At 43.5% G+C, this 13636-nt stretch overlaps 1 protein-coding gene across 1 annotated transcript in view; it reads left to right on the forward strand.

Annotated features, from left to right (window-relative positions):
• PARL (presenilin associated rhomboid like) overlaps positions 1–13636 on the forward strand; it is a 111928-nt gene that overhangs the window by 5654 nt on the left and 92638 nt on the right. The window contains exons 3-4 of the mRNA XM_040422209.1: positions 1880–2020; positions 4031–4079. Of these exons, the coding sequence (XP_040278143.1) occupies positions 1880–2020; positions 4031–4079 (190 nt within the window). The remainder of the gene's footprint in view (positions 1–1879; positions 2021–4030; positions 4080–13636) is intronic.

Here is a 13636-nt window from a genome sequence, read left to right on the forward strand (position 1 = left end):
AGGGTGTTTAAGCACTGGGGGCTGAAGTGGTTAAGCTGTACTTGGAGTTGTCATTTCCTTTCAGTACAGCGTAGGACTCTCCTGCTGCCGCTGATTACACAGATCGGTGTCGACAAGGAATAGTGTGTGCAGATGTATATCTATCTCACTGATCGGGTAAAGTGCTGTGGGATCATTAAGGAAGCAGTCAGGGGGCCTGGCCATGCTGGATCTCCCTGACTGCCATTTATAAGATACAGGCACTTTTTTGTAAAAGTGTTTTCTTGCTAAAAATTGCATCTTGTAAAGCGAAAAATACGGTAACTCCTTTAGTACTTGATGGCATCAACATATCTCAAAAAAGTTGGGACAGGGACGACAAAAGAATGGAAAAGGAAGTGGTCCTAATAAAAACCAGATGGAGGAGCAATTTACGAAAAACTGACTCTAAAAATTGTGGTACAGTTTCAGAATAATGTTACTCAATTTTACATTGAGAAACATTTTATTGTGACTAAAATATGGCTGTCTGAGATTTCCAAATCACTGCATTCTGTTTTTATTCACATTTATTTCTTCAGTGTCCTGACTTTTTTGGAATTGGGGTTTTAGTTCTAATTTAGATGACTGCAACTGTCCTACAAAGGTTTCTATTCTTTTTAAATCATTAAAATATTCCTAATGCATCCTGTTAAATGTGTATATTTAAAGCCACATCTCATCAGATGTCCTGTATCAAGTGAATTGGAAGGAGTCGTCACATTGAAGTGAATGGGACGTCTTAGGTGTAATTACACCTGCTCACCACTGCAGTTGTGACGGTGCGCAGTTAAAGGGATTCTGTCACCAGGTTTGACCCCTGTCAGCTAAACATATGCTGATGTTCAGGGCGTCTTCACGATTCCTAATGTGGGTTTATAAATGTCATCTGTGGGCTTATTTAGCTAAAAAACAGCTATTACTAACCTGTCAGTCAAACAACTAAGGTGCCCAAGGGGATGTTAATGAGTGCAAGATGCCCGCCGCACCCACCGCCGTTCGTGCCCAGCGCCGCCTTTCCGGACTTCTGCGCAGCCTCCTAATCCTCTGTGCCGCCTCTCGCTCTCCCTCCCTCCCCCCTCCTCCTGCTGTAAGATCTCGCGCATACAGGGGTTGAGTGAATTGCCGGCGCATGCGCACTTCGCTGTAAGAAGCCAAATGGAGAAGTCCGCACGGGCGCATCAGGCAGAGCCCTGTGCGCAAGCGCGAGATCTTACAGCAGAAGGAGTGGGGAAGGAGGGAGAGCTAGAGGCGGCACAGAGGATTAGGAGGCGGCACTGGGCACGAACGGCAGTGGGTGCGGCGGGCATCTTGCACCCATTAACATCTCCTTGGGCACCTTATTTGTTTGACTGACAGGTTAGTAATAGAAGTTTTTTAGCTAAATAAGCCCACAGATGACATTAATAAGCCCACTTTAGGAATCGTGAAGACGCCCTGAACATCAGCATATGTTTAGCTGACAGGGGTCAAACCTGGTGACTGAATCCCTTTAAGCAATGAAGAGAAGGCTGTGCTGGTAGTAGTGCTGTGCTAATCGGAGGGGGTGCAGGGTGTTGGCCTTGGCCCCCCCCCCGATAGTAGTGCTGTGCTAATCGGAAGGGGTGCAGGGTGTTTGCCTCCCCCGATCTGATATTGATGACCTATCCTGAGGATAGGTCATCAGTGTAGAAAATGCAATAAAGTGAAATGGTCATCTCAATGCAGAATAACTCCTTCATCACTTCCTTGAATGGGGTTACAGGGATAGCTCTTTTATCACCCCTCAGGGTTTACAGGGGTAGGGATGACATTTAATAGGCTGTGATCTTTTTTCCTGGTTTCACTTACAGCTTCCCCTCTTTAATGGTCCTGTGGCCAGTTTTCAGGTTGTTCTTTTGGAGCTGCTGCAATCTGGCAATATGAGTCCTTAAAAAATCGAATGAAGAATTATCTAGATGACGTTCGAGCAGACTGGCTGGAAAAGCTACGTCCAGCCAAACATGGGGACTTCAGGAAGCAGGTACAGTTCTAGTTTTATTGACTTGAAAAAAAGTATTTAGGCCAGAGCTGAACCCGGACATATCCCTTTTTTCACCCAGGCAGCCCCTCTGAGATGAGCTTCGGAGCATTTTATGGCGCAGGGCAAGGGAGAATGTATCTGAGCATGAAATGCTCCGATGCTCATCTCAGAGGGACTGCCTAGGTGAAGAAGGGGATATATCCGGGTTCAACTCTGAACATGGACAACTCCTTTAAAGGGTCAGGGCTCCAAATCCTGTTTGCTTTCATCCGGCTAGCAATTAAATGATCAAATTATGGCTGTCCACAGCCCCCCTGCACTGCCGATCTGTAAGGAGGGGGAAGCTCACTGTATGAAACAGAAGTATTCAGCTCCAATTCAAGTTAATAGCAGCAGTACAAATACATAAGTAGTAAGTTTCCACTAGTGGAGGCTGCACATGGAGTGAGGATTAGTGTTAAATGACTGTGCCACCAACTGTTAAATGCTAGTTGCAGTGTTGATTGGGACTTTCCAGCGTATGGATAATAATTTGGGTTTGACATATTTGTAACAGGTCTTTGTTTAGTAGATTTCATTTAAAGGTCCATGTTGCTAAGTAATTCTAGTATGAATCTAATAGAAGTAATGTTCTCCATCTCTAAAGTAGTTACACAAATGTCCAGCATTGTATTGCAGAAGTCCACGAAAAACATGCCCACAAAATTTTAAGGAATCGCATTACTCAAATGGTTCTCCAATTACGCAAACTAAATGTGTGAAATTTAGATGGCAACCTATGAGCTCCAGAACTGTAGCTTGCAAAATGAGTGACTTTGAGGCCTTAGTGCTTGAGGAACACATTGATATATTTTGTGTTGCTGAAATATGACATCTCTCTTTGGCTATCAGTTAAAGCGGTTCTTTGCTTTTTCAATTCCTACATGTTAAAGGATCACATTTTCTGTGATGCAGGACAATTCCTCAGGGGTAACCACTCTCCACGGTGGTCAAAAGGTGAGGATCCTGAAGGGGATGCCTTCTATTATGTCTACTTTCATACTCGCGTTTTGGTTTCCGTTTGTGAGATTCGCTCAGGGCTCTCACAAGTGGTCCAAAACGGATCAGTTTGCATTCTGAATGGAAAAGAATTCGCTCAGAATGCATCAGTTCAGTCTCCATTCCCCTTTGGAGACGGACACCAAAACACTGCTTGCAGCGTTTTGGTGTCCGTCTGATGAAACTGAGCCAAATGGATCCATCCTGGCACACAATGTAAATAAATGGGGACGGATGCATTTTCTCTGACACAATCTGGTACAATAGAAAACGGATCCGTCCTCCATTGACTTTCAATAGTGTTCTAGACGGATCCGTCTTGGCTTTGTTAAAAATAATACAAACGGATCCGTTCTGAACGGATGCAGACGGTTGTATTATCTAAACAGATCCGTCCATGACTGATCCGCACAAAACGCGAGTGTGAAAGTAGCCTAACTTCTAATAGAGAATATAAAAATGGGTTTTAGAATTTGAACGTCCCCTTAAATGGATTTAAACTCTACACAAAACACCCGAAAAAGAACGCCATTGTCTCAACATTCTGCATTTTGAAATAAAGACCAGAGGCAAAAAAAAGTCCAGTTGAAAATATAATACCACTAGGGATTTTTTTTTTGCCTTGAACACGTTTTGCTAGTCATCTTACTGGCCATCTCAAATACAGAAAGCCAGTCGGATGACTATCGAATTGTCATCAGGAGAAAATACAAGTCCGTTTGCTCTGACGTATTAATACTTATATACCATGACCTGGATGAATGAGAGCCTTTACAGACAGACAGCTGATTTCCTCTTGCCTTATGATTCTTGCTGTCCTTAATAGGGGGAGACAAAGTTTTAAGATTTAACCCCTCCCTCCATCCACATCTCCTCTTTTTTTCAACATGATGGATATATCTTTTCTTTTTATTTTTTGCAACCGTAATAATTATGTAACTAAAACTTTTTTTTTTGCATTTTTCTTTGTAGGTGAATGAGTGGTACAACAGTCTGAGTGATGGACAGAAGACTGTGTCAGGTAATCGCCTGCAAACATCATTATATTAAAAATATTTGTCCGAATCAATTTTTCGCAAATCGGATATGGTCCAATTGGCCTGAAAATATATATGACACTTAGAAGTCTCCTTATTTTTATTTATTTTTTACTAATTTTTGTCTCTTTCCCCTTTAAAGCACTTGAATGCAATGACAGCAATAGCAAATAATTTCAGCGACACTGACCTATATAGATAGCTATTAGTAAACACATGTTGACTGTGTTAACAAACAGCATGTTTAACCCCTTCAGAACCTCAGCCAACATGTTAGGAGGAAGTCAGGTCTTTAAACATGGCGCCCGCTCGCACGTGCAGCGGGCACCATACCTGCCGGGTTTTTGCTATTTTAAGTAGCAGAGACCTGTGGCACATGTGTGCGATCAGCCATAAGCCACTACTACATTCGAAAAATTCTGTCGCAGTGTAGTTTCCAAAATGCAGTCACTTTTTGGGGGTTTCAACAGCAGAATCAGGGTAAGGCCTCATGGACACGAACGTATTTTGTTTCCGAGTCCGTTCCATTATTTTTGCGGATAGGATGCAGACCCATTCATTTCAATGGGTCCGCAAAAAATGAGGACAGCACACAGTATGCTATCCGCATCCGTATGTCCATTCCGTAGCCCCGCAAAAAAAATATAACCTGTCCTATTCTTAGTTTTAGGCATTGCTACAATGGATCCGTAAAAAAAAATGGATGACAAACGGATGTCTAACTTTTTTTTTTTTTTTGCGTATCCGCAAAACACATATGGTCGTGTGCATGTAGCCTAATAAATATTGAGGTTTGTTTTTCTGTTAATCCTATGCTATTGTTCCAAAAAAAAAATGTATTGGAATATCTGGAAACAGAAAGATTCTTTTAAAATTACACCGTCATTCTGCACCTAAAGCATTGAGGTTTAAGTTTGTAAAATCAGTTTTAACTGATTTCAGAGGTGTTTTTTATTTATTTATTATGTGGTGGTTTCTATTATTAAGCCCTTTAAAGTCACTGAATTGGTCTTTAAAATTCGATATTGGAATTTTTAGAATTTTCTGTAAATTGAATTATTTTTATGAAGGTAAAACATATCGACTCAAATTTAACCACTGACATGGAGTACAATGTGTCATGAGAAAACATTCTCAGAGTTGGTTGTATAAGTAAAGCATTCCAAAGTTACTACCACATAAAATGGTTCCAAATGGGGTTAAATACACACGATGTTATCGGGGGAAAAAAACTGACTCGTTGAGACTAAGCATCCAAAAATTATGCATTAATGGGGGGGGGGGGGATCACTACCCCTGTTTATATACACACATGTTAATGTCATAAGAAAGAGTGGCTTGTTCTGTGCAAGCATTCAAAATGATGCGTTAAGGGGACCGTATTTATACAAACAGAAGACACAGTGCCTTGTTCTAAAGTTGAAGAAGCCTGGAAAAATTCTCCTTTTTATTTGGGAACTTCAGCAGTACAGTGTGAATGTGGGAAGGGTAATAGTGGTACCAATAGTAGTGCCTGCAGTAGCAGCTCAGCTTGGAACAGACAAAGCAGTAAGTAGATGTGTATGCGGGTGTGTTGGGGTAGTAGTAGTAGCGGCTTCTGGGTAGGGAAGTAGCAGCTGTGGCAGTATCAATACTGTACAAAACATGATGGTAGGCTGGCAGACAGCAGCATTGTCGTGATGGGGCACCATCAGCAATGGCAGATCTATTCGTCAGCCTTGGCTGGAGGTGTGGGAAAGTCTTCACAGATTTGTGCCTGATTCATTTTGACAAAAGTGACGCTTTGTACACTAGCAGAGGACAACTTTGTCTGTGTTTGAAGATGCCACCTGCCATGCTGAAAACCATCTGAGATGACACTTGAGGCTGGAGAAGACAGTACAGTGAGAGAAAACTGGGTCAATTCCAGCTTCTGTTCAATTCTGCCTGCCCAGAAGTCCATGGTATGTGCTGGAGAAAAGCCACAGTCCTGGTAGAACTGAATCTGGTTGTTCAGGTGGTACATCTTAGTTTGCTGAATTGTGTTAACCTGGCATGGCACAGAAGAAAACTGCTTGAGACTGAACTGACTTCTGCGGCCTTAGCTGCTTGGGGTAGTGGAGACAGTGTTGGGCTTTATTCACAAAGTCAGTATTCGGTCAGAGATTTTCATCACTGATTGTGAGCCAAAACCAGGTGCGGGTCAGGTGCAGATCTTTCTCTTAAAACCTTATTTCTCTGTAGCCTTCACTCCTGATGTGTTAATAAAGCCTTAGGTAGTTGACTCGGCAAAGGGGCGGAGAGGGGCCCCCTGGTCAGATACGCAGGAGCCAGGTGTCTTCTTGCCGCAAATTGCATACACAGTGTGCCCTAGTGATTTGGCCTCTCTTTCTGCAACAGAAAAACATTCCCCCAGTCTGCTTTGATAGCAAGGGTCTAAAAGCATCATTAGCATCCTGTAATCATTAGATTGCTTGATGGTAAGGATATACCTCTCATTACTTAAGCAATCAAGCATACAGCTTTCCTGCTCCACACCTCACTAAGATGATTGGGCATAATGGCCACTGTCGTGATCATCAGCAGCTTTGACCACCTGCACAAACTCTTCCTCTGGTGGTAGCTCCTCATCCTCCACTTCCCCCTTCATAGGAATTTCTCCATGTGTGTCCTCAACCGCTGCTCTAAGATAAATATCAGGGGGATGACCCCACAATTGCCCCTACTGACAATTCTTTCGGCCTTGGGGTCTGAGTACGCGACACGTGTCATTCATCACTTTATGCTACTCATACAGATGCATATGCAAGGTGGAAATCCAGTGAGTTGGAACATCATGGATTAGTCGGTGCAGTGGCAGACCGTTCATGACACAGCATGGCAACGCTTCACTTTACACTTATGATAGAAAGGAGCGGGAGCAACAGTCTGCAGTGCTTTTGTTGGGCACGGGAGGATGTCCATGGAGGAGGACTTGGAGGATTCGGATACGTGCCTGATGTGGGAGCCAGATTGACAAACTTGGAGGTATCAATAGGACCTGGCATTGTTGCTGCGTTGCCACTGCCACGAGAAACATTGACCTAGTTGGCTGTGAAAGACATGTACTGTCTCTGCCCGTAACAGCTGTTCCAGGTGTCGTTGGTGGCGTGCATCTTGCAACACAGTGAGAATTGCAAGGAGCAGCCCGCATTCTTTACCTGTCACGGACCAGGTGTTGCTAATGTGGTCATTTAACCTTGCTTATTTATAGTTGCTTCTCCCACAGTGCTGTGTGGTTTATAGCTTCTGTACCTGGACCTGTGGATAGTTTGTGGTTGGATCTTAGCTGAGTTCCTTGTGCTTCTATAGCTCCTTTGAAGTTAAGTCTTTCCTTTCCCTTTTGTATTTTGTTTGGGTTCTGTGTGTTGCATTTCCCTATTGTTTGTATTAGGCCTGAAGGAGGGGTCTGTTCATACTAGGGCTGCAACGATTAATCGACTTTATCGATAATATTTGATAACGGGATTCGTTGTCGACGAATCCAGTTATCGAATAATCGCCGATTCGTTGCTATGCGGGCGGTTTACTTTAAATCAGCGCATCTTTATTTTACCTTACAATGAAGCTCCAGTAACAGGCAGAGCGGGCGGCGGCGTAACGTCACTTACTCACGTGACGCGCCTGCTCCGCCTCCTTCATTCATAAAGTGGGCGGAGCAGGTGTGTCACGTGAGTGAGTGACGTTACGCCGCCGCCCGCTCTGCCTGTTACCTGAGCTTCATTGTAAGGTAATAAAGATGCGCTGAGTAAACGTTACTGCCAGAATAGTCTGCTGTGAGCAGCGGGGGCCGGGGCTGTTATGCGGAGGGGGATCTGTGTATGGCACTGCTATGGGGAGGGGGATCTGTGTATGTCACTGTTATGGGGAAGGGGATCTGTGCACTGTTATGGGGAGGGGGATCTGTGCACGGTTATGGGAGGGGGATCTGTGCACGGTTATGGGGAGGGGGATCTGTGCACGGTTATGGGGAGGGGGATCTGTGCACAGTTATGGGAGGGGGATCTGTGCACAGTTATGGGAGGGGGATCTGTGCACGGTTATGGGGAGGGGGATCTGTGCACGGTTATGGGGAGGGGGATCTGTGCACGGTTATGGGGAGGGGGATCTGTGCACGGTTATGGGGAGGGGGATCTGTGCACGGTTATGGGGAGGGGGATCTGTGCACGGTTATGGGAGGGGGATCTGTGCACGGTTATGGGGAGGGGGATCTGTACAACTATATTGTTCGAAACGCATCAACGAGGGGGAGAGGGAAGGTGGTGTTCACTGAATGTATTTTAACGGCTGAAAATAAAGACCAAAGCGACTTGAATGAATTGTTACGTGCTGGATTTGTTCCTGCTTATGTCCAAAAATGAGGTTGACCTGCACCTGTCCGCGCACCAAGGGGTAGCAACGAAAGGCGAGCTACTTTTCTGCCCCCTAATCACTTCCCTAAAAGCATGAGAACTGCTGATGATGGAGCGGAGGAGGAGTAGTCAGAGCAGGAGAAGCAGTAATTGATGACGACAATTAGTGTTGAGTGAATCGAGCTTCGGGTCATAGATCCAAAGTCGATTCATTCTAACATTTGTTTTAATTCTGTATAGACACCTGTCTCGTACAGCATTAAAATGTATTGCCTCCATGGAGGCAAAATTCGTTTTACCCAAAGTTGCACGAGACTTCGGTGAATGAATTCGGTATTCAGTGCTATTTCTTTAAAATCGTTACAATTTCGGAATCCGAAGTCTGGTTTGGTACTGGCTGGTACCTCGGTAAAACGAAGCGTTAGATCAAATAGACTTCGGCTCTATGATCTGAATTTCAATTCGCTGAACACTAATGACAATCACAAGGACACTGTACTGAATATGGATGCTGCCTGGCTGCTGCACAGGAGACTATGAGAAGACTCTCGTTCCACGAGCTGGCAGACAGAGTGATGTTGCTTCATGTGCTGCCTTGGAGCCATTGTGCCCACGGCTTATTTTATGACTGCAGATCTTGCACACGGTCATGCTTTTGTCTTCCAGCACTGTGCCAGAAGGGAAATACTTGAAAAGAGCTTGGCATAGGTGTAGCGTGTTTTGAGCCTGTATCCACAGTATCAGCAGCTTCACCAATTCCTCAGCGGACCATAATAAAAGCAGATCTGGCCCTGGCAGTTTTTTGTGAGGTTCTGACCTACGTTGACTATGTTGTTTTATTGCTGCTGCTGCATCCATCACCCTCCTCCTTTGATGTTGCCTCCTTCTCCTCAGCACCTGATCTGGCTTCTAAGTCCTGTCCAACACACAATCATCATCCTCATAGTCCTCACCCTCCCCGCCACTTTTATCAAACTGTGATATGTCATTGTGGACTATTTAGCCCCCTCCTGATTCCCTGCTTTGCATTTGTCACAGCTATGCATCTCCCTAGCTCCCCCTGAACCACCATCAACAGGGAGACTATACAAATAAAAAGTCACGTTTTTGGTGCATAGATTATTAAAGGGTACAAGCAAAATTGCAAGTGTTTTTATGTAATTTAAAGGGGTTGTCTAGTTTCCAAAATTTTTTACCTATCCTCAGGATATTTCATTAATATCACATCGGCAAGGGGTCCAACCAGTGGCACCTCCACCGATCAGCTGTTTAACCTGTTACGCCCGTTACTTAAGGACACAGGGCGTACCTGTACGTCCTATGTATTTCCGATCACCGCCACGCAGCGGGCGGGGATCGGAACTGGGTGCCTGGTCAATGCACCCCCCCCCCCCTGTGTTGGCGATCGCCGCAAACCGCAGGTCAATTCAGACCTGCGGTTTGCGGCTTTTACATGTTGCGGCGGGCAGCGCGGCCATTGGGTCCCCGTGGGGCTGTAGGGGGGACCCGAAGGCATGGAAGGCAGCGCGATGTCTGGATCTCACAGGCCAGATCTCACAGGCCAGAAGCTGTATGAGTAATACACACTGTATTACTCATACAGCTAATGCATTCCAATACAGAAGTATTGGAATGCATTTTAAAGGGGATTAGACCCCTGGATCTCACAGGCCAGAAGCTGTATGAGTAATACACACTGTATTACTCATACAGCTAATGCATTCCAATACAGAAGTATTGGAATGCATTTTAAAGGGGATTAGACCCCCAAAAGTTGAATAAAGTGAAAAAAAAGTTTAAAAATAAAGTTTTCCCCCAAAAAATTATAAGTTAAGTAAAAAACAAAACAAAAACGTAATTTCCCCCCAAATAAAGTAAAAAAAATAGGGAAAAAATAAAAAGTATACATATTAGGTATCGCCGCGTCCGTATCGACCGGCTCTATAAAAATATCACATGACCTAACCCCTCAGATCAACACCATAAAAAATAAAAACTGTGCTAAATAAACAATTTTTTTGTCACCTTACATCACAAAAAGTACAACAGTAAGCTATCAAAAAGGCGTATGCCCACCAAAATAGTACCAATCTAACAGTCACCTCATCCCGCAAAAAATGAGCCCCTACCTAAGACAATCGCCTAAAAAATAAAAAAAACTATGGCTCAGAATATGGAGACACTAAAACATCATATTTAAAAAAAAGAAAAACTGTTATTGTGTAAAACTTAAGTAAATTAGAAAAAGTATATATATTGGGTATCGCCGCATCTGTAATAACCTGCTCTATAAAAATGTCACATGACCTAACCGCTCAGGTAATTACCGTAAAAAAATAAATAAAAAAAAACGGTGTTAAAAAAGCCATTTTTTGTCACCTTACATCACAAAAAGTGTAATAGCAAGTGAATAAAAAAGTCATACGCACCCCAAAATAGTGCCAATCAAACCATCATCTCATCCCGCAAAAATCATATCCTAGCCAAGATAATCGCCCAAAAACTGAAAAAACTATGGCTCTCAGACTATGGAAACACTAAAACATGATATATTTCTTTTTTGTTTCAAAAATGAAATCATTGTGTAAAACTTGCATAAATAAAAAAAATAGTATACATATTAGGTAGCGCCGCGTCCGTGACAACCTGCTATATAAAAATACCACATGATCTAACCTGTCAGATGAATGTTGTAAATAACAAAAAATAAAAACTGTGCCAAAACAGCTATTTCTTGTTACCTTGCCTCACAAAAAGTGTAATATAGAGCAACCAAAAATCATATGTACCATAAACTAGTACCAACAAAACTGCCACCCTATCCCGTAGTTTCTAAAATGGGGTCACTTTTTTGGAGTTTCTACTCCAGGGGTGCATCAGGGGGGTTTCAAATGGGACATGGTATTAAAAATCCAGTCCAGCAAAATCTGCCTTCCAAAAACCATATGGCATGCCTTTTCTTTCTGCGCCCTGCCGTGTGCCCGTAAAGGAGTTTATGTTTATGACCACATATGGGGTGTTTCTGTAAACTACAAAATCAGGGCAATAAATATTGCGTTTTGTTTGGTTGTTAACCCTTCCTTTTGTAACTAGAAAAAAATTATAAAAATGGAAAATCTGCCAAAAAAGTGAAATTTTGAAATTTTATCTCTATTTTCCATTAATTCTTGTGGAATACCTAAAGGGTTAACAAAGTTTGTAAAATCAGTTTTTAATACCTTGAGGGGTGTAGTTTCTAGAATGGGGTCATTTTTGGGTGGTTTCTATTATGTAAGCCTCACAAAGTGACTTCAGACCTGAAATGGTCCTTAAAAAGTGGGTTTTTGAAAATTTCAGAAAAATTTCAAGATTTGCTTCTAAACTTCCAAGCCTTGTAACATCCTCCAAAAATAAAATATCATTCCCAAAATGATCCAAACATGAAGTAGACATATGAGGAATGTAAAGTAATAACTCTTTTTGGAGGTATTACTATGTATTATAGAAGTAGAGAAATTGAAACTTAAAAATTTGCTAATTTTTCCCAATTTTTGGTAAATTTGGTATTTTTTTATAAATACATTTTTTATTTTTTTTACTCCATTTTACCAGTGTCATGAAGTACAATATGTGACGAAAAAACAATCTCAGAATGGCCTGGATAAGTCAAATCGTTTTAAAGTTATCACCACATAAAGCGATATTGGTCAGATTTGCAAAAAATGGCCTAGTCCTTAAAGGGAACCTGTCATGTGGATATCTGATTATAATCTAACTAATTATATACAATCATTACCGTATTTTTCACCCTATAAGACGCACGGCCCATAAGACGCACCTAGGTTTTTGAGGAGGAAAATAAGAAAAATAATATTTTTAACCAAAAGGTGTGCTTTTGGTGGGTTTTGAACTAATTGTGGTCTGTAGATGGCGCACGGTTATGGGGGATCTGTGGGTGACGCACGGTTATGGGGGATCTGTGGGTGACGCACTGTTATGGGGGATCTATGGGTGACGCACTGTTATGGGGGATCTGTGGGTGAAGCACTATTATGGGGGATCTGTGGGTGAAGCACTGTTATGGGGGATCTGTGGGCGACGCACTGTTATGGGGGATCTGTGGGTGACGCACTGTTATGGGGGGTCTGTGGGTGACACTTATGGGGGATCTGTGGGTGACACTTATGGGGGATCTGTGGGTGACACTTATGGGGAATCTGTGGGTGGCTCTTATTGGGGTCTCAGGATGGCACTATTATGGGGATCTGTTTATGACAGTTATGGTGGGGATCTGTGGATGACACATATATAGCATCTTATGCTATGTGTCATCCACAGATCCCCTCCATAACAGTGTCCCTGTAGTGAATGACCCTCAATACAGGGGGTGGGGGTCGCATCTGCTTTTATAATGACAGCGGGGCCCGTGCAGTGACTTACAACTACAAGCGCTCTTTAGCAGAGAGGAGGGAGGAGGCAGGCCGGGAGGATGGGCGCTGACAGCGTGAGTCACTACGTCACGCGCCTGCGCCGCACACTTTATGAATGAAGCAGGCGATGTGGGCGCATGACGTAGTGACTCACGCTGCCAGTGCCCATCCTCCCGGCCTGCCTCCTCCCTCCTCTCTGCTACCGAGCGCTTGTAGTTGTAAGTGTACAGGCGCTGATTACCCGATTATATACATAACAATTAACTATTACAGATACGATAATATACAGTGAGCGGGGCCAGTGTAGTAAAATACAGTCACTGCACGGGCCCCGCTGTCATTATAAAAGCAGATGCCGGCCCCCAGCCCCTCCTCCCTCACAGCTGATACACCCGCCGCGCGGCATCGAGGCGGGTATATCATAGAAAATTCTGCAAAATCGCAGCATTCGCCCCATAAGACGCACTGCCATTTCCCCCCCCACTTTTGGGGGAAAAAGTGCGTCTTATAGGGCGAAAAATACGGTAACTACTAAAAAGTACCTTAGATGTATTCACTTACTGGCGTGACAGATGGTTACCTCATAATATACACACAAAGATGCCGCATGCTAATGAGCTGATTTGAGTCCAGCGTGATGTCATTGAGTCCAGCGTATATTTAATTCAGAGCTATAGCCACTCCCCTGCCCCCCTGCTGCTGATTCATATGGAAAAAAACTGTCAAAATCAGCAGCAGGTGGGCGGGGAGAGTCAGGAGCTC

Source organism: Bufo bufo, chromosome 3 (genome assembly GCF_905171765.1).
Source record: "Bufo bufo chromosome 3, aBufBuf1.1, whole genome shotgun sequence".
Classification (NCBI taxonomy): domain Eukaryota; kingdom Metazoa; phylum Chordata; class Amphibia; order Anura; family Bufonidae; genus Bufo; species Bufo bufo.